This window comes from Pseudonaja textilis, chromosome 4 (assembly GCF_049901715.1).
Source record: "Pseudonaja textilis isolate UNSWEBS1 chromosome 4, rPseTex1.2, whole genome shotgun sequence".
In the NCBI taxonomy this organism is placed as follows: domain Eukaryota; kingdom Metazoa; phylum Chordata; class Lepidosauria; order Squamata; family Elapidae; genus Pseudonaja; species Pseudonaja textilis.
The window spans coordinates 777,995-799,768 of NC_141993.1; the positions used below are offsets into that span (position 1 = coordinate 777,995).

The 21,774-nt window shown below is 38.6% G+C and overlaps 1 protein-coding gene across 1 annotated transcript in view; it reads left to right on the forward strand.

Annotated features, from left to right (window-relative positions):
- Window positions 1-21,774, forward strand: part of CTNNA3 (catenin alpha 3) — a 711,430-nt gene that overhangs the window by 559,608 nt on the left and 130,048 nt on the right. Inside the window, exon 13 of the mRNA XM_026714519.2 lies at window positions 4,554-4,705. Coding sequence (XP_026570304.2) covers window positions 4,554-4,705 — 152 coding nt within the window. The remainder of the gene's footprint in view (window positions 1-4,553; window positions 4,706-21,774) is intronic.

Genomic DNA, 21,774 nt, shown 5'->3' on the forward strand with positions numbered 1-21,774 from the left:
CAGACGAATGCTGGCTTGATGCTAGGCAGCGTCGCAGGAAAAAGTGTGAGCTGCAGCGTAGGAGGCATGGACGAATGAGAGAGTGAGCTGAGTCATGGAGACACACCCCACAGGGGATAAAAGTGGGTGTGTTTTCTCTGAGAACTCTGTACAGGACAAAGTGTGAATTTTCTGTCGATCTTTGGTGTATCTTGTTTCTTGAAAGCTTCCGTGATTGATGTTTCTGGTTATCTTGTCGGACTTGGCAGGCAGCGTGTGTGATACTGCCAAGAACATTGCCTGCTTAAAGGAATGAACTCTGTAAATACTGAATCTTCTTGCCTGCCTGTATTTGGTCAGAGTTTGGACTTCTTATCTTCCTTGGAAAGGTGAGACATAACATATATATATGTGTGTGTGTATGTGTGTGTGTGTGTGTGTGTTTTCTTAAGTTTTCACGGGTACTTACATGTATGTTATTCAGCTTTGTTCGGGTATTTTCCGAAAAACTATAATGACGTGGGAAAATACCCAAACAAAGCTGAATAACATACATGCATGCATGCATGCATGCATACATACATACATACATACATACATACATATATATTTCCTGAGGTTTTCGCGGGTATTTGTATGTGGATCTTTGGTTATTCAGGTTTTCTCCCATGTAAAATTGGAAGTATTTTGGCGACATTTCAACGAAATCTCATTCATCATCTTCAGGCTTGTGTCTTCGGCTTTGTGCTTCTTGGAGTAATGTGAGCTTGCCGCTGCTTCTTCCTTTTAACTGCCAGTGGGAGTGCGACTTGACTGGGTGGGGGCTTGGCTGTGTTCTGATTGGCTGGGGGTGTGTTCTGTTCAAGTGGGGGCTTGGCTGTGCTCAGGTTAGTCTTAGTTGTCGGGGGATTTGAGCTGGTGAGCTGTGATCCTGTTGTTTGGCTTCGCATTCGTGGTCATGCCACATCTTCATGTTGGGCGTCAGTTCGCTTCATGTATGGGTCGGAGGGGTTTGAAGCGGGTAGTGATGCAGCTGCAGTAAGGCTTCTGGTCCGTGGTCGTATCTCATCATCTGTGTGGGTGTGAATCTGCTTTCTACGTGGAAGTGTGGTGGTAGCATCTTGTGTGGCCCTTGTGGGTGTGGGTCTGGTGTCATTCTTCATGTTAGGTACTCATTTGTTAATGAGGGCGGGTTGCCAAATGGCTGGTAGGCGGGAGGTATCATCTCGTTTATTCATGCTGTGTGGGCGTTTTTCTATCTCTATGGCTTCTCTGATTATTCTGTTGTTGAAGTGTTCGGTTTTGGCGATAGTTCTGGTATTTTTAAAGTCAATCTCATGTCCTGTGGCTTTGCGGTGCTGGACCAAGGAAGAGGTCAGTTCTCAATCAAAAAAGAAGAACTGACCCCTTCCCTGGTCCAACACCTCAAAGCCACAGGACATAAGATTGACTTTAAAAATACCAGAACTATTGCCAAAACAGAACACTTCAACAACACCTAATTCCTGGCCGAAATGTTTGGAGGCACAACCAGGTCTTCAATACATTATGAAAGGTTAACAAGAATATATTATGCTATAAAATGCTGGTTTTTCTGAAGAATTGTGATGGAGAAAATATGATGAAAGAACTACATTTATTGGGAACGGGTGATACTGTATTAAATAGCATTTAGGGTTGCTACTATAGAATAAGTAGAATCTGGCACAATAACAATAACTGTGAGAGGGATCTTGAAGTCCTAGTGGACAGACATTTTAAGATGAACCAGCAGTGTGCTGCAGTAGTCAAAAAAGCCAATGCTTGCCTTCAGAAGTTGTGGATGCTCCATTACTGGAGGCTTTTTAAGAAGAGTATGGGTAACGACTTGAATGGCATCGGGTCTCCTGCTTGAGCAGTGGGTTGGACTAGAAGACATCCAAGGTCCCTTCCAACTCTGTTATTCTGTTATTCTGTTACTAAAATCCTATGAGAATAACAGGGGAAACAGGAACTTCAAGGTAAGGCTGAAGGTCACCACTTAACTTCATTGCACTTACATCGTTTGCTCTGCTTATACCTTCTAATCCATTGTTATCTTTAAAAAATCAAAAGCTACACAATCTCAAAACTACGTCAGATAAAATGCATGCTTCAAATTGGTTGTGGCTGAAAGAGACTGCAGCAGGTAGTCTCTTTCATCCTGATTAATTTGCAACGAGTAAGAGATAATCTTTAATCAAACTGAGAGGACAATTTTATTAATTGCACACATGGCTAAATTAAAGCTGTGTTCCTGTTTTAAATTGTATTAGTTGCAGCATTATCTGTGTTTACTGTTTAAGCTGCTCCTTTCCTGGGCTCTTGCCAGCTTGACTAAGCTGATTTAAGGAAATCTTGTCAGAACTCATAGAATTTTGGCAGCAGTTTCAGGACTTCTGAGCATGTATAACTGACTGAGATAGAACACAGCCTTGTCTTCAACATTTGCTGTGGGTGTACATTCATGGTTTGGGACATCATTCAATTTCACTTCCCTTTCTTAATTTATTGATTCCTCCTAGTACCTTCTGTGTGAACTAGACTTAATTAGGGATTTCCAGAACTCAGTTTAAGTACAAATTTCAGGTGTAGAAGAAGACAAGGAAGAACACAAAGGAGTTTCATCACAGTCAGTATCCATTATATCTAAGGACCTCAGTTTATTTCAAAGCAAATCCAACAGTCCCCCAATGTTGACTGCTCATGGGAAGCCTGCAGGGAAGGTCACAAATGACAATCACATGACTTTGGGACACTGCAATTGGTAATAAGCATAAATTGGATGCCAAGCGCCCAAATTTTGTTCATGTGACAACGGCGGTGCTGCAATGGCCAGAATTTAGAGGTTTGGTCAAAAGTCTCTTTGTTCAGCACTGTCAGACCTTTGAAAAGTTACTGAACAAATGGAAATTAAGTGAGAACCATCTGTATATATCAGAGGTCTCTAAATTTGGCAACTTTAAGACTTGTGGACTTCAACTCCCAAAATTCTGGGAATTGAAGTCCACAAGTCTTAAAGTTGCCAAGTTTGGAGACCTCTTGGCTAGACATACCTGACTTCTTCATCATACAACTTTGCCTCCAGATCCTTTATTACCTATGTTGACTGGAGAATTCTGGAAGTTGAAGTCCACAAGTCTTAAAGTTGCCAAGTTTGGGGATCCCTGGTATATAGGAATACAACTTTAGTAAGGTTAATCATGGATCATTGTTAAACAAGGCATATTTTTACTTGAGATACATACATAAGATTCATAATAAAGTGCTGTTAATTTAGAGAAAATAACTAACTTTGTAATGAGAGTTTCCTGTACTGACACTTGATGAAAAGTGGAACGTTGTGCTTTTCTCTTTGAATTTAATTAATTTCAGAAATGCCTTTGAAGTAAACAGGTAATAACTGGTTTGTGGTATCATCAAATCAATTTATTAATCTTAATTCCCCCTCCCCCCCAGTTCTTTAGTGCTTGGACATGAGCCAAGTTATCATTCTGATAACAAAAAAATAACAGAGTGACACTATATAGCAGAGAATGGTTAAGCCAGGGAGAAGAGATAAATGAGGAATTAATGGGGACAACAATTCACATTGCACACACATCTTGAATGCCATTGAATCTTGTCTAGTCTCGCAAATGGTTAGCCTGAGAAGATACTTGTATATAGATTTGAGCAATAAAACAGCTTGTTGAATTCTTCAAGGGTGGGTCTTTTATTTGTGATTGACATGCTAAGTTTTTATTATGCAAAATTTTCCTAAAGAATCTATCTTATATTTGATTTTGCATTCCTTTTAACTTGTTTCGGGAGATAAAAATTTTCTTTTGTTGTTGTTTTACTGTAATATAAAGAAGGAATAAAAATTGTTCATTCAAAGCAAGTCATTCATTAAGATAGAGGGGTTCTTTTAGATACAGATCAAAAAGTTCTACAGGCAACAATAATGCTATACATTACTCTAGTACAATAGAGATTTGATTATTTGTGAGAAATCTATGTGATCTACACACATACGTATTAAGAGAAAAGGAAAATGCCATTTTGAATAAGAAAAGTATCTACTTAAACCAATCAAAAGATCAGGAGGAAAAATATGTTCATTTAAAATCAAATGAGCCATTTCAATAATAGAATAGAATAGAATTCTTCATTGGCCAAGTGTGATTGGACACACAAGGAATTTGTCTTGGTGCAAATGCTCTCAGTGTACATAAGACATAACATAATGATAATTTAAAAAAAACACAGCATATATAGCCTTCCCTGGGGACTGAATTGCACAAGGGAAGCTGGTGATCCTGCCAATAAAAAACACGTTTTTACACAATTGGGACATCTTATAAATAAGGGAAGTACAGGAACATTGATGATCATTTCATGGATTTCTTTTAAACTAAATTTCATTTTCATTAAATTGAAGAATGGTTTTAGAAAGGCAAAATAAACATGAACATGCTAGTTGTAAGCTAGTCTCAATTCAATGCAGTTCAAAATTAAGAGAGAAGTGTTTAAAAGTCATTCAACAAACACCTTTTAAAAAATTTCTTTGACAGTGATTCCAGAATTTATTACTCAAGTCAACATTGCACTGGAAAACATAAGCAGGAATACGATTCATCTGTTTGATGATAATCAATTTGTTGACATCTCTAAGAAGATTTATGACACAGTTCATGACATTAGATGTTCAGTTATGATGATTCGGGTAAGTGTTTGATTTTTTTCATTCATTTCTAATTAACAGATGTGTCATTAATATTGCTATGCAACATTAAAAGGGGCAGAAACTAAACAAAAATAATGTGGAAATAGCAGTTTCAGTGGTACTTTTTTCATTATAATAAAAAGTATTAGAATGTTGCTGAATAAAAACATATTATTGCAGCATGGACCTACTATATCTACTACAGGTAAAAGAAATGCACTGTAAAAAATTTCCCTATGTCCCAGGACTTTTCTCATTTCCTTAAAGATATATTGTAAGTAAACGATGATGGGAAACAGCACTTCAAACTGTAAATGTATGTTGTTTCTAAATACTCCCCAGGTGCAATCAGTATGTGGATATGGCAGAGGCTATCCTGCCCTTATCATAAAGTCAATCTCTGGGATTCAAATACCCACAGGCCAAGCACTGGGCCAGAGTTGTATTCAGTCCCAGCAGCATGGTGCTTGAATCTGAAAATTGGTGAATAGTTTTCCCTGATGTCCCAAAGATACTTTTTCAAAAGTCAACTGGACTTTCTGGTTTTTCTTTGAAGACATTTTGCTTCTCATTCAAGAAGCTTCTTCAGAGCTGAAGAAGCTTCTTGAATGAGAAGTGAAACGTCTTCGAAAAAAACCCAGAAAGTCCAGTTGACTTTTGAAAAAGTATCTTTGGGACAACCATGACCTGAATGACTGAGAATCTCCATAGACACTCTTCTCTGATGTACATTGAAAGACAAACTGGTGGGGCTACGTTAAGGTAAACAGAATCTGAGTCCGAGAAGAGTCTGAGGTAAACAGAATCCAAGTCCTTCCCATGCAGTCATTTATTTGAAAACAGGCTCCTATTCCAGCCTTCTGTTCCATTTCACAGAAAGCAACAGCAGTATGCAGCAAAGAAATAGCTAAACCTTAAAATGTGAAGCCCTTTATAGCAGTGGTTGCCAACCGGTGGGCTGGGGACCACTGGTGGTCCGCAAGAAAATTTTGGTGGTCCAACAGAGAAATGTCCCCACCACAAAGCACTTCCCCCAAAGCAATTAATCCAGGCTGCTTGGGAACACAAGGCTGCACCGTGCACATGGCCCATGGGAACACAAGGCTGCACTGTGCACATGGCCCATGGGAACACAAGGCTGAGCTACTCACATGGCCTGCCCACCCGCTGGCCCCCACCCTTTGGCTGAGTGCAAACCTTGCCTTGACTAGAGCCACACAAACTGGAACTGGAAGGTAAGACCAATGGTGAGGGAGGGAAATCTGCCCCGGGGTGGCTTGCTGACGTTGGTGGGAAAGTTGGTGTCATATTCCAGAACTGCAGTAGTCACAAGACTAGCCCTTTAGTTATCCCAGAGAGGCTCCTCCAGTCCATGGCAGGCCGGTGCACCCAGGTGAAGGAGCAGCTGCTCCAGGATGACCAAAGGGCCAGTCCTGTGACTACTGCAGCTCTGGAATATGGGACCGACTTTCCCACCAACATCAGCAAGCCACCGTCAGTCAAAATTCATTAGTGGTCCACAGGATTTAAAATTATGAGTTTGGTGGTCCCTGAGGTCCAAAAAATTAGCGACCCTTGCTTTATAGTGTAACAAGTAGGACCTTTCATCCTACTTCACTTCTCATTGCTTTTCATTGCTGCTCCCTTTGGTCACTCATGATCTCTGCTCATGGTTGTTCCATTTTCTATTCATACTTCTGTCTTTTGAGTGCTATTTTCAGGTGCTCTGATTTTTCATATCTTTTTTTTTTCTTTTCCCTGCACATGCATATTCTTTACGAGATGCCACTGCAACAACTACTACAAATATAGAATGCCATTGCCTTGCTCCTCCCAACTGTCTCATAGGCACCCTCTGCAGCGGTGTTCCTCAACCTTGGAAACTTGAAAATGTGTGGACTTTATCTCCCAGCATTTCCCAGCCAGCATGCTGGGAGTTGGAATCTACACATCTCCAAATTGCAAGTGGGGAAACACTTTCTACAGTTTCTTTGGGCAGCCCTGGACTAGCAAGGAAGAGCACCAGGTGGCTTAACTGTCTAAGGCAGAGTCAGAGATGCTGGACACCTAAGGATAAAGATATTAGACTCTTTAAATCCAATAGATTCAATGCTAGAAGTGAATCTGTTATATATTTGCATACTTACCTATGATAGGTTGGTCCATGGTGGCAGAAGATTTGGAGAGCCGTCATTGGCCACGAGCTGCAAGCAGCCAACTATAAAAAAGGCTGCCGTAGTTTCTCCGCATGCAATTACTAGAAAAAAAATAAAAAGGAAAAAAGGTCAACTGGGTCTCAGGTCTCTTTTCCTACAATGCAACACTGGCAATGAAGGTGGGATAGTGAGACAAAGGAGCCCAATTGTGCACGTGGCAACGAGGACCAAGCAAGATGAAATGGCCAGGAACAACTAGCCACCCTCATCATTCAACCCAACAACCGAAGACTGGGAATCGTACATCGACCGATTCCTCATGTTTCTAGAAGGGAACGATCTCCAAGGAATATCCCAAAATAGGAAGAGAGCCATCTTCCTTACCCACTGCGGTCCCACAGTATTCAAAATGGCAAAGGCATTGGCAGCACCCAACAATGTAAAGACGATGGCATGGATGGATCTAGAGAAATTACTGCGAGCCCACTATGCACCAACCATTTCATGCCTCATCAAAAGACACAAATTTTATCGGCGTGACCAAAAGGAAGACGAGAGCATCGGAGATTTTGTTGCAGCACAAAGAGACATTGGCGGAGCATGTGAATTTCTAAACATGGATGAGGCCATGAGGGACTGCGTGGTCCTTGGATTAAAGGACCTTACACTATAGGGTCGACTACTAACAAAACCTAAGATAACATTGAAGGAGGCAATAGAAGAAGCCACTGCAGCAGAAGCCACACAGAAATCGACAGCCACCATGCGACAAATGAATAAATTACCAAAGGAAACCCCAAAAGACACTAGTCAAACACATAATAAGACACCAGGGGAAACAAAAAAATCCACCACCACAACACACCACGAGGACATCGAATCCCTATTGGAAGACGAAGAGGAAGAAGAAGAGGTAAATCAACTCCGGTCGGAAAAAGGTAGACGGGAGCGAAATGAAAGAAAGTCAGAATTCCTTTGTGCCGGGTGTGGGGGAAACCAACCATGCTCTGAATGCCGTTTCTTTGATGCTATTTGCAGGTACTGTGAACGGTGGGGACACATAGCTAGAGCATGCCGAACTAAAAATAATGATGGCCCTAGACAAAGATGGAATACCCCCCCCCCCCAGAGGGATGGAAAAGCAAATAGGGAGCCGTTGGAGTCAAGAGAACAGAAACAAGCGATGGAAAGAAGCAAACAGAAAAGAGGAAACACATCAAACAATAACCATTGGGCACTCAAACTCAATCAATGCAAAAAAGGTACATGTGCAAGTCACCATAGAAGACCAGCCATGCGAGATGGAGGTGGACTCAGGCTCGTATTTATCAATGGTATCGTGGAATACCCTAAAAGGTCTAATACCTGATATAAACAAGAGAGAGCTCAAAATACAAAAACTCACACTAAAGGACTACCAGGGAAACAGAATTCCTGTAGCAGGTACCGGACATTTCAAAGTTGAATTCAAAAAACACACTAAAGTCCTTCCATTAACCATAGTCAACTGGGATCGACCCAGCCTACTGGGACTCGAATGGTTTGCACCATTAGGAATCGGAGTAACCAGAATAAACAGCATTACTGAGACAGACTGGGAACAGAACCTGATGAAAGAATTCCAGGATGTCTTCAACAGAGAACTGGGCAAGTACCAAGGGTCCCCTATCTCATTTAATTTAAATCCAAAGATAGCCCCTATAAGATTAAAGGCAAGGCGAGTTCCTTTTGTGTTAAAACTAAAAATTGATGAACAATTAGATAAACTTATCGCACAGGGGGTATTAGAACCAATAGACCACGCAAGGTGGGAAACCCCAATTGTTACCCCATTAAACCAGGTGGGTCAGTACGTATCTGCGGGGTCTACAAAGCAACCGTTAACCACGCACTACAGCAAAGTGCATACCCAGTTCTGGTGGTATAGTACCTATTACATTCTTTGGGGGGAGGTAAAATCTTCACGAAATTGGACCTTGTGCAAGCCTACCAACAATTACCAGTTGACCCAGAAACAGCGGAAGCACAAACAATTGTGACACACAGGGGGGCATTCAAATGCAACAGACTGCAATTCGGAGTTAGCGTGGCCCCAGGGGTATTTCAGAGTTTAATGGAACACCTATTTCAAGGAATAAAGGGGGTGGTACCATACTTTGACGATGTATTAGTATCAGCCAAGGACAAAGAACAACTGAAAGACTGCCTAACTATAGAAGAAGAAAACAACTTGGGGACACTGGAGCAAACTTTGAAGAACCATCAGGAAGCCACTCCTGGTGGGAGCGGCCGAGCCAACTCAACCAGCCAGGAAAGGCCTGGTGGGAGCGGCATGGTTGACTCTACCTTCCAGGAGGCTCCACGGAAAAGAATGGGAAAAACAGCAACCCCGTCCGAACAGTCCAGAAGTGAACTCACGACTGAATTGAGCAGGTCCAGTCGGAACCATAAGAGCCCCACCTACTTACGTGACTACGTAAGATAGGTGAGGCCTGGATTGGTTAGACTGGACCACATGGGGAGGAGTGTTATATATTTGCATACTTACCTATCATAGGTTGGTCCGTGGTGGCGGGAGATTTGAAGAGCCGTCATTGGCCACGAGCCACAACCAGCCAGCTATAAAAAAGGCTGCCGCGGTTTCTCCGCATGCAATTACTAGAAAGAAAATAAAAAGGGAAAAAGGTCAACTGGGTCTCGAGTCTCTTTTCCCACAACGCAACAGAATCCTTTGATTTTTATATGCAAATTAGCTAGAGATGATAGGCAGGTTTAGTATGTTATTCATGCTTATAAAAGCTTTTTAGAAGTTTTATAGAAAAGTAGATTCTTGCCTATACATCAAAAAAACCAAATTATTTGCTAAATGACACATTTCTTTCAAGTACTGCACCCACATGAACATAGTCAATGCAGAATGAACACTTTTATTATTAGATGAGCAAATTCATCAGTACATATTTCTAAGGAATGTTGACTTTCATCTCTGGAAAGAAAAACAAATTTTCCTTCTAAGAAACACATTTTAATTTTATCAGCATGCTATACAATGGTAAATATTTTTTGCACAATTTTTCTAAGAGAAGTTGCAAAATACTGGGCTGATGTAGTAGGGACTAAGTGACATTGGGATTTTCAGAACCAAATGTATAAAGATTAAATTTACACATGAAACAAACACTTCAAATAAGCTGCTTACAGTTTTCTAAATGTTATTATCACTGACTTTATAACCATATATTAGGTGCATTGGCCATTTTTTTTAAAAAAAATTGCATAGTTGTAGTATTTAGCAAAAGAATATGTAGCTATTTATTCGTATAAATGTGGTGAAGCCAAAAACATAGGAAAACTGTACAAAATGATTTAGAACAGAGTGTAAGAAAATGTGCATGCTTCAGTAAACACCCAGAAAACGTTTCTCACTCTCTCTCTGCCCCTTCGAATATCCCCAGCTGCAAGCAAAGAGGATGCAAGAGCTTTTCTCAGATTGAAAACAACTCTTGCTGTCATTGTCCAAAAAAATCAGCAGGCACAACCTGCCCTTCCTCCACCAAAAAGGCAAGCCGTTATTTCCTAATTTGCCTATGTGTAATTTGGTCATCTGAAAGTATTTGCCAATGTCCTTCAGAGCAAATTGTTCTTAGGATTTACCACTTTCAGTCTAATCTGCTACAGAAATTGTAGAAATTCTATCTGTTGTGCCTGCCCCTCTTTAACTTTCCAGAAGATATTGACTGGCTATTTGCAAAATAATCTAAGCAGTTGTTCTAAAGCAGAGGTCCCCAAACTTGGCAACTTTAAGACTTGTGGACTTCAAGTCCCAGAATTCTCCAGAAAGGCAATATAAACATGAACATGCTAGTTGTAAGCCCAAATCTCCAGAATTCTGGGAGTTGAAGTCCACAAGTCCACAAGTTGCCAAGTTTGGAGACCTCTGCTCTAAAGTGATCAAGATACCATTCTTCATTTGGCATTTACAATAGTGAAACAAATCGCACAGTGGCAATTTTGTCCCCACATTGTTTTTTGCTAAAGTGTCAGCAGTAAATAATGACAATGTATTTTCTAAACAAAGCCTATACACAAGAGCTATGATCACATTTTACCCCCACTGTTCCAGCTCCACCTTTCTGTTCCAGGAAAGCCAGCTGGGTCCATTTCTAGAAGGAGAATAAAAGCTGATAGATCTACTGTGAATTCTCCATTCTTCTCTTAACTTGGGCTGTTGTAACAGTTGCAAGAATCTCAGAATCAAATCAGCCCAGATCAATTCCAGCTTCTTTAAATGCAAAGAGCAGGGCAATGTGCAGTTTCCTGGTTGTATGCAAACACAATCTGAGCAGTTGCTTAGAAGGGGAACCTGTCAAGTCACTTTACCCCTTTAAGTATCTGAGAAAATAATGCTACCCAGCTGCAAGGCAAAGTGAGATCAAGGTTCCTGGGCTGTCGACAAACTCTTCTTTGATAGGAAAGGAAAGATTTGGGGTTGCAAGTCAGTTGAGTCAGAAAAAAAAATCAGAATAGTTGCTGAAGGCATATGAGCATTTGTTTAGGGACAGAAATCTCTTCCAGTGAGCTGTACTATGTGTTAGATGATGCATGTCAGTGTGAAGCTCAGTGACAAGAAAAATTGTAGTATCACTGTCTCTTGATAAGAGAGAAAGCAGTATGTATGGCTGCAGTATTTCCAGCTGATTAAAATAATTGGTGTTTCTTAAAAATGCTCCATGCTAATCTGGAAGCAAGATAGTTTGTAGAAGTATCAGTTGAAATTATGCGCCACTATAAGCCATTAAATGTTATTTATTTATTTTGTGTTTTCATTGTACTTTCCAAGATGGCTGTATATATTCCATTGATCTGTGCCCCAGGGACAATTCCTATTATTCATAAACCTTCAAGTAATAAATAACCCAAACTATTATCTCATACTTTCCTTTTCTTCCTTCCCCAAAATATTATATTACTATCTCTCTCCTTCATCTAGCTCAGGGGTATCAAACTCAAGGCCCAGGGGCCAGATCCCACGGGGCTGCCCTGGAAATAGCAAAGGACTGGCCCACAGTGATTTTGCCAGCGAAAACAGCTCTTGGGCTCCATTTTTGGCAGCTGTGGCCTCTTGCAACCCTCTGCCAGTAAAAGCAGAGCTCAGTAGCCCGTTTTCGCTGGTAGAGCACGCGAGCCACCACAGGCCCCCCTGACACAAGTGATGTCGATGCCCCCCCTGCCCCCCAAGGCCAAACACAATCCTGATACGGCCCTCAATAGAATCAGGTTTGACATCCCTGCTCTAGCTACTAAAAGGGGTGGGGGTGGCGCAAGTGAAGGTGGTTGGTAGGAAGATAGATTAGGCATCAAACTCCAACGTCTTAGTGTTAAATATGATTTATCTGTAATAGAATAGTTAACTCTGAATTCTGAGAAAAGCTAACAAAACATTTCTGTCCCCTAAATTTCAGCATAGTCCACCGCTTACCTGAGGCATTGCAGGGTTTATTTTAATTTCACAAGGCCCACTAACTACTAGCACTGACCTCATTCCCACAAAATTAGGGTGGGTATTTTGACTAACAAAAAAAGGAGAAAGCCAGGAGAAAACCTGTATTTGGAATGAAGGATGCATTTAATTAGGTACTAGACAATCAATCCTAGATTTATTTTAAGCTGTGTATTAGGCATATCTTCAGCATATCTGTGCATTATTTAGGCATGTAAACCTTCCACAGCAGCCAAAGTGAGGAAATTAGCATGCATTATGGCTGGGATACATTGATTCTCTGCCAGATGCATCAGGCTTCTGATTATACAAGGAATTCAGTGCTAATGTGAGCAAAGATTCTTGATCAAAATGTAACTGGGGGTGGCAGATGAAAATATCAATTCATGAGGTTTCCTTCCAACATGAAAGAGACTGTCTCAATGGAAGTTTTAACTCTGTAACTACAATGATCTGTGTGTGTGCTACACAGAACTCTGTCAACTGATGTTATTAGGCTTCTAATAGTGATGTTCAAAATTCAAGCAATTCCTCACAAAAAAAGAAATATTTAGGAGCCAAACGAAATTTAACACAAATGCATACTATACTCCTGTGGTAACAGCAGAATGTCAAATGATTGACAAGAATCTTGCTTCCATTATTATTCTGAAAGATGATCTGTGGAAAATGACAATTAGTCCCCTGCTAGATTATTGGTTCAAAATAATTAAGCTTCCCATTTTTTCTGTAAAAGTGCCAGAGTGCTCTGACACTTTTATAATTTCTTTATTCACTGTTTAGCATATTTTCCATTCCCTATTATCTTATATCTTTTAGCTTTTTCACAGTAAATTTAGGTCCTTTCAGACGTTTGCCAATGATGACTTATAATTTAAAAGATTACTGGCAATTGCAAGAGAGATGATTGAAACAACCAATAAAATTTGATCTGTTCAGGTCATTAAATTAGGAATGATCAAACAGAACATAGACATATGTTTGAATTCAAATGATTTCATCTCTTATTTTTATACCCAGATACACATGAGAACATAGGGATCATATTTCTGATATTCAGAATACTAGGAAAAGCTACACTGTCTTTAAAAAGCAGGGCTGAGCCAAGGACAAAATTGAAATTCAGATTCATTCATGTATTTATTTACATTATTTCCATGCCACCCAATCATGTCATCTCCAGAAGTGGAGATTGAATATATAAAAATAACCACATTAAGATAATTAAATGTAACATTTATTTCTGATTTTTTTTTTAAAAATGTAAATGTCAAGAATTTTTTAAAAAAGCAATTGCCATATATTCCATGCTCACCAAAAGCTCACCAGAACCAGAAGAAATGAAGAAATAAATGTAAAGAAGCAGCTTCCAATCTTCTTTATAGCAGTTATAATTTTATCAACTGTACTCCCTCTTTAAGGCAACATCCTGATTCCTTTCTTTTCATATTTCACCCTTTCTAACAATCAAATCCATAAATCACAATTTTTCTCCATTTCCAACAAAAATTCCACAAAGGTCACTATTGTTGTCTTGTCCTTAATCAAACAAGACAATTTTGTTATTTCTGCAAATATTGTCATCTTCATCAGCCATTCCACCATTGTAGGTATTAGCATATCTTTCTAGCCTTGTGCATATAATTATCTTGCTACAGTTACAAAACTGCATGTACAAAAAACAATCTTTCATGGATTTTTTCTAATGGACAGTCTATAATTTCACCTCTCCCATTGTGATCTTGACTGAATGTTGATCTTTAAAATTCTTTGTTTTGCTATATTTGCATCCAGAATTTTGTAGCTTTTTTACAAATCCACCATGATAGAATGACCCTTCAATTTTCCATGCTTCGAACATAAATTTAAAGTACTTTTACACATCCTAGATAATTTTTCTGATGTCAAAAAGTTCTCTTTTAAATTATAAGGTATATTTCAGTCATTTCAACCATGTCATCTCCCATTGGTCCAGCTGTATATTATAAATTAAATTCTTAGCTAATTTTATCATACACTCTTTAACTTGTTCTTCCTCCATTTCAAATTTCAGTAGAAGCTTATGCATTTTGGCCATGACATTCCTAACATTTGTACATAATGCAGTCTCAAATTCTATCTTATATAACCCATTTCCAGTTGGCTTTTTGACTAAATTAATCCTTTCTTTTCATTGTATACATAAGAACCATTGAAAACTAAATCCCTTTATCATTAATTGTTCTCTTGATTTTGTTTTTAGTTCACCAAGTTTCCTAATTAACATACCAATATCTTGGTATGTTAACCATTTCTCCTTATTCTCTGTTATATAATACGCTTCCTATGCTGAAACTAACAAAGGGAACTTCTGGCACCATTTCATACTCTCAGTATGGCATTTCTAACATAATGATTTTTAAAATCTACATTACCATTATTATACCATAAAAAGTGTTGCCACCCAAATCTGAAATTGTGACCTTCTAGTGTTAATGTCCATTTATTTCTCAAAAGTAGCCACTCTTTCATCCAAACTGAATGGCAGGCTGCAAAATATAATTAAAATCAGGCAAGCCATTAGTTTGGAGCAAATTCAAAGCTCCATATCCAACATTCCAGTGATTAATTATTAAAATAATGATTTAGGTACATTGTGCAGGATTTGGAGTTTAAATCTCAATAATCTGGATTGGAAAGTTTCAAAAGATCTTGACTCTTGACAAGTACACTGTGGCCCATAGAACAGAAGGCTCATCATTTTAACTTTATATTCTACAGAGCTGGGCAATTAATACCTTTTCTATTGTTAAATTGCATTATAGGGTGAGATTGAAAGAGAAAAAAAAACCTCCATTATTCTTTGTCAAGAAAAAGAATAAAATGAAATGAGATAACAATTGCAAGCAGAAAAGACAAAAAGAATCTCACAGGAAAAAGAATAGCTGACAACAAAGCTACTGCTATAGTGTTTGAAAGCAACTGACGAGGGCAGAAGATACTTCTTGGAAATTGCACAGGAGAGTAAAGAATAAGCCTTTTTCTTGTCCTAAAGCTCTATTAGAAACTTTCTTCGTTTTCACAGATTCAGAACCATTGTCTGAAACCCAGAAACCAGAAAGAAGTTGGAACTCTCGAACCAAAATAAGAATTCCTAAGTTGTAAATAGAAGTAGCTACCATTAGCTCAGTAGTTAGTGAATAAAAGTTGGAAACAGGATAGTCCACATACGGTATTCTTCTTAAATGAACAGGAGATGCACCGCATAAACACAGGGACCCGATAATCTCTTAAACCCATTCACAACATGAAGTTTGGAGGGCCAGATGGTTTCCCAAAAGCTCTTTGCACTTGATGAAAACTAACATATGGAAAGAAGATTTCAGCGTAAGGACCATTGATAGAGAGGTGTGTGCTTTCTTTTAAAGATTTCCTAGCTATATTATGCTTAAGAGAAACTAAAAATAATATCAATGCAGGAAGCACAGATCACAAATATGACAAAAAATGGCTCACTGACCATCAGTTTAATAATTATTTGCACAGTTGGTTGAGAAAAAGGGGCCCATCTGTTGCCAATTTCTGTCAAGCATCTCTATTTTGCATTGGTTTGCATTTTTCTGCAGCTACAAAAGAGAATGAAAAAGAGAGATATTTGTGTTTTACCATGAACTGGGCAAATATTCTCCCTTTAAATGAAATCTGTGATCTTACTTTCTGATACAAACTGTATTGCAAAGAAGTAGCTAATGAAAAATCACGTCTTTGGTCTCCTCACAAAAAGAAAAAAAAATAGTTATGCTTTCTGCTTTAGGGTCTGATGGTATGAAACAGTCCTGTATGAAAGAACATAATGATTTCTAACTCAATAGCTAATAACAAGATTTCAGGAAGAAATTCAAAAGGAAAGAAACAGCATAATTACTTTCCCACAACTATTTTATATCTCAGTCCAGGACATCCACAGCAGGCAATGGGTGTCAAAAAAAAAAACCCAAATGGCAGCTACGACCCCCACAATTCAAGTTCTGACCACTTTTTAAGATTTGTGCATGTAAAAAGGCCGGAAGGCCTCACTCATCCTGTCATGGCTGCCATCTTGATTTTTTTTTTTGACATTTCCCATTGAAGGCACAAACACACACACACACACAGAGAGAGAGAGAGAGAGAGAGAGAGAGAGAGCCTTACCAATCCTTCTCAAACAATGACATTGCTTATGAAAAGAACCTTGTCTAGAAGGCTGTAGTGATGGTGATGGTTATTAACCAGTATTCAGAACTGAAGCAAAAAATAGATAGAAATATCACAAGGAATAATCTCCAAGATATTTGCTATAAATAAATGTCATACTGTTCTCTCAATGTGCAAGGACAGCCAAATTATTTTGTCCTGCATCTCTCTTCCCTTTTCCCTAACCACAAAAACTCAAAAACAAAACCTGGTGCATTTTTTGCCACAACTCCAACCAACTTAATTTTCCTGTGATGAAGCCCTCATCCTCATAATGGTGGGTCCGCGTCCCATATTCTGAATTATTATCTTGAGAATGTTAATAGTAGAGATAAGAGTACTATTGCCAAGTCTATAATCAACTCTGCATAAATGTATCTCCTAAATAGTTGGATGTGTAGGAGAGAACTTAACATATAAATTAATGTATATTTACTTTGGAATTTATATATTCTATATCACTATCTCTATCTCTATCACTATATCTGTCTTGTCTGTCTGTCTGTCTGTCTGTCTCTATCTATCTATCTATCTATCTATCTATCTATCATCTATCTATCTTCATTCGATATAGTGTTAGCTTTCTATTCTTGGAGAACCAAGGGTGCCTCCTCATGATGGTTGTCTGGGAAATTTTTAAATAGTATGGGAAGTCACTAAAGGTATTTACTGTTCAAGAGAAATAGGACTGACACACTGCAAGCAGACCTAAGAGAGAGAGATGCTATCACTGGAATATCAGCAGGAGTTAAAGGGTAGTAAACCCATGAACTAAAATGCATCAATAGGCAGCATTCCTGTTGAGAGATGAAAAGTTGTCTGTGAAAGGTTAACTCCATGGTTTCTACACAGAAAACAAAATTTAAGAAAGCTCTTCACAGTTTGTGAACAGGAAACTAAGCTTTTCCATTGCCTCCAACTGGGCAGCATCAGACCGTTTGGAACCTAAATCAACCAGTTTTTAGGTACGGGAGTATCCACATGATGTCAAAATGGTCCATCGCTCTCTCTCTTTCAGACCTGCAGCTTCAGCATGAGGTCAGATTGGACAGCCTCAATTGCTCTTTTCACCGAAGCAAGAAAAAAATGGATTATTTGGATCTTTAAAAAAAAGCATGAGGTCATTTAGTAGAAAGGCACAACATGCTGTTAGTTGTTAGAATGGCTACATTTGGCTACCGAAAGAGATAGATAAAATGGATGCACACAGACATTTTGACAACAATGGAAGGTGTACCTGTGCTGGGTGGTTTGGGAAGGAAACTTGCAAGTGACATATGGGTAGAATAATAGTGAGGTATTGCAGATCTGCCGTGCTACCTGAAAACTTGCCAACATGAAGGCCAATCATAATTTTTGTCTGTATTAGCCCCAATGTTTTTGTTTTTATTTAAATTTAGTTATTTCAACACATTAAGCGAACTTGACTTTAGTCAATCTTTTAACTGAAACTAAAAGCTTTTTCTTAGTTCATAATTTAAAGAAATCATTTGCTTAATAAAACACCGTCAATAAAGCTGCCAAGAATGCTGTCTAGAAAATAATAGCAGTTTCTTAAAGTGCATACATTGCTGTTGTAACCATTGAGTTCATTTTTATGACTCCAGCTTAGGTATCAATTGCTGTCAGTTTTTTTCAGTAATTGCTAAGATTGAGATAGAGGACAGAAATCATTGTGTAGGTTACATAAAAGAAAACTGAAGCACTCTTAAATCAAGATGTGTATGCATACATGCTCACACATACTCACCCGTATATTGGAGTTGGGGAGAGAGTGAGAGAGTATAATATAAACTATCTGGAAAACAGCTGGATAAATCTGGAGTCCATATTTATAAAGCTGCTCCATCTCAAGTGGGAGAGATATGAAAGCTTTGTTTTGCTTTATAATTCTTGCTACATTGGCTCTTGCACTGCGCATTTGTGGGGAATAAAAACCTGCCTCAGGCTTGGAATCAGCACCAGCAGTCAGAGGCCTCCCCAAAGAATCACTGCCATGCTACCAGGCTCCTGGGCATCAGCTCAGAAGTTCAAATGGTGGTTTGAAGGCAGCTGGTACTGAACATAGCTCTCCTGCTGCCACTGTCAAAACCTGCCTGAGTGCATCAAAGGCAGTGGGGTCAGTGAGGGAGCCCTCAGACAAGAGTCTGTGAAGGCTAGATGGGAGGTTGATCTTGAGCACCACAGCAATTATTCTGTTTTTCTCTCACCTAAATCAAGTCCAGAATATAAGAGATGCCTCCAGGCTAGCACTGTTTCTTTTCAAGGACATGAAATTGAATGTGCTTAAGTATTCAGGCCAGCAGCTTTGAGGTGGGTGGGATGAAAAAGAACCAGGGATTAATTTAATATTTGAGGATAAGTGCAGGACCTCTGGAAAAGCAGAGAGATTGCTTTAGATGAAACAGGCAAAAGTTTGATTTTATTTTATATCTACCAAGGCTTCCTGTTTCTAGAATCCACTGACAAAAGCCACTTCATCAGCTCTGGTCAGAGGCCATGCGCCTTGCAGAAAGGACAGAGAAGCAAAGTCTCTGTTTTCAGAGGCTCCTTATTCATGGAGGAGGAGGAAGGGAAGGACCAGTGTCTGCAGTTCGTCTCTCGTCACACCTTTGTGGGTTTTGCAGCTCCTAGAATCCCAAAATTCCCACCCATCCCCACTTTGTAGGAAAAGAATAGTGATCAAAGGTAGCAATATTGTTACATGCTGAAAAATGTGACATCATAGCTACCACGTAATTTTCCTTCCCTTGTGAGTAGGGATCAGGCAGTTTGCAGCGTGTAGCCAAAGAAATATTAACATTTTATAATTTTATGGTAGCAATCAGCAATTTTTAATTGGATAGTTTCTTATAATTGTCATCTACCATGTTTTGAAAGAAACTACTCAGAGCAAGGATACTGAATGTCAATATACATAAATTTCATCATTCATTCATTCATTCATTCATTCATCTCCAAATCTTAAAATAACAGATTAATTAAATTTATATTTTAAATTGTGAGGCTATACATTATTTATTTCTGATTTTTTTTTAAATAATACATATTACTGGAGTCTCGCAGCAATTAAACAAAATAGCAAGATGATAAAAACTGTTAACACAATTCTGCTTTTAAACAAAGGAAAAAAGAGACAGTGGTAACATGGGCTAGAGATTTTGGGTATGACATAAAATTGGATCAATGGCAAATATGGGAAAGGAACAAAAATATTACGCTTGCCACAGCATACAAGGAGAATTTATTTAAAATGTTTTACTGATGACCTGTCCCACCAGCTAGGCTGGCTAAGATGTATAAAAATCAATCCCCCAAATGTTGGAAATGTTTAATGGAACAGGGCACATACTATCATGCATGGTGGAGCTGTAAAAAAGCACAAGAGTTTTGGCACAGGATTGGAAAATGGCTGGAAGAAATTATGGGATTTAAAATAGGCCATAGATCAGAATGCTTTTTATTGGGAATTTTACCAAAAAAAATATAATAAGGAAGATTATACTTGATAATACACATCATTACTGTGGCAAGAATGGTATTTGCCCAGAAGTGGAAGAAGAAAGAAATCCCCAGTGAAGAGGAAGTAATAAATAAAATTTTGATTTGCGCTGAAATGGATTGGCTAACACTAGAGATGAAAAATAAGGATGAATCAGAATATTATATAATTTGGAATAGATTTTACTATTGGTGGGGACAGAAAGGAAGGGTTTAAGGAGGAAAAGAGTTGTTAAGAAGACTTCAGTGATCATGAGACTAAAATAATACCAAGAATTTTGAAAGATGCAAGTAAGGATGAATTAATGTATATATGTGTATGTATATGTACAAATGTAAATAAGATCTATATTCTATTATATTTCACTAGAATGATGACCAAAAGTTATGTCAAAGTGACTCCACCACATTCAATGTTTTTAAATGTTATGTTTAATTTAAGAAAAAAACAATTCTGCTTTAATAACAAGTCCATCAGCAAGCTTCAGTTTAGAAATTACTAAATCAGCAAGAGCCTTACTGTCTTTCACCGTGTCTTAGGCATAAAAACATGATGATCCACTGAATGATCTGGAGAGAAGACTGTGGGATCACTTTTAGAAAATGTCTGAGGGATCAATTAAAGTCAATTACAGTATTCCCTACCACCTGCTCCTTCCAGACCAGATTTTTTTCACTCCCAGTTTTTACAGTAAACTTTTATCAGAACATATAACGCACCTTGAAAATGAGAGTCAGAATTGCTAGTATTTTTTCTGCACTAAGGATGATACACCAAGATGTCTTACATTGCCAGTTCACTGTACAATTTGCTTCTGTTTCATCTGGTTTCATTTGCAGCTTTTCAAACAGCAGGGCAGAGAGTGTTCCTTAAAAGTGCCATCTCTTGTCTTTTCCAGAAAGCAATTAGTTTTTTTTTTGTTCCCAATTGAATGATGTTTGTTCAATTCTTGTTTCAGCTGGGATATAAAATGCCGAAAACCACAGTAGGGCAATGATAAAAATGAATGTCACACTGCGACTTCTAACATTGTACCCTAACCTGGGCAATTTTCTTATTCTTAACAACTTCCCTCTATTATTTTACACCAGCTGAAATTTTCCATGTAGAAGTTACAAGTTCTTTTTCTTGGGAGGGAGAAGCAGGTTTTTGAAAGGTTTTTTTTTTTGGCATGTTGGATAAATTAATGTCAGAGGAAGAACACTTTCCTTTGAGATGTAATTGTAGCTGTCATCATTTAGAAATATTGCATGTTTCTTTACACAGAATTGAAGGCAGACTCACCTGGCGGTTTCACGCTTGTTGGTTGGAAGATCTCTAATAGCTTAGGAGTAGCTAATGAGCAATTTCTGAAAGTGATAAGAAAGAAGTCAAGATAGCAACCTTGATGGTATAAAGATCCACCTGTTTTTTTATGAACTTTTTCATATTCTAATTCACTATAGTAATTGCAAATATGGAAAAATAAATTGTGCTATTTGCCTCCCTTTCCATTAATAAAAATAATAGCTGTCTATTGCCATGCATATGGCACTAAATATTGATAGAGCCAGAGTAATCCTATGACTTGAATGGACTTAAAGCCACCTTTCTTCAATCAAATACCAGATGATAGGAAAGGGGGGGGGGGAACCGACCCTTATCAGAAACCCTGCATTGTTAAAGCTCTTGTTTTCAATTAGGAGTTAGCTTGACCATC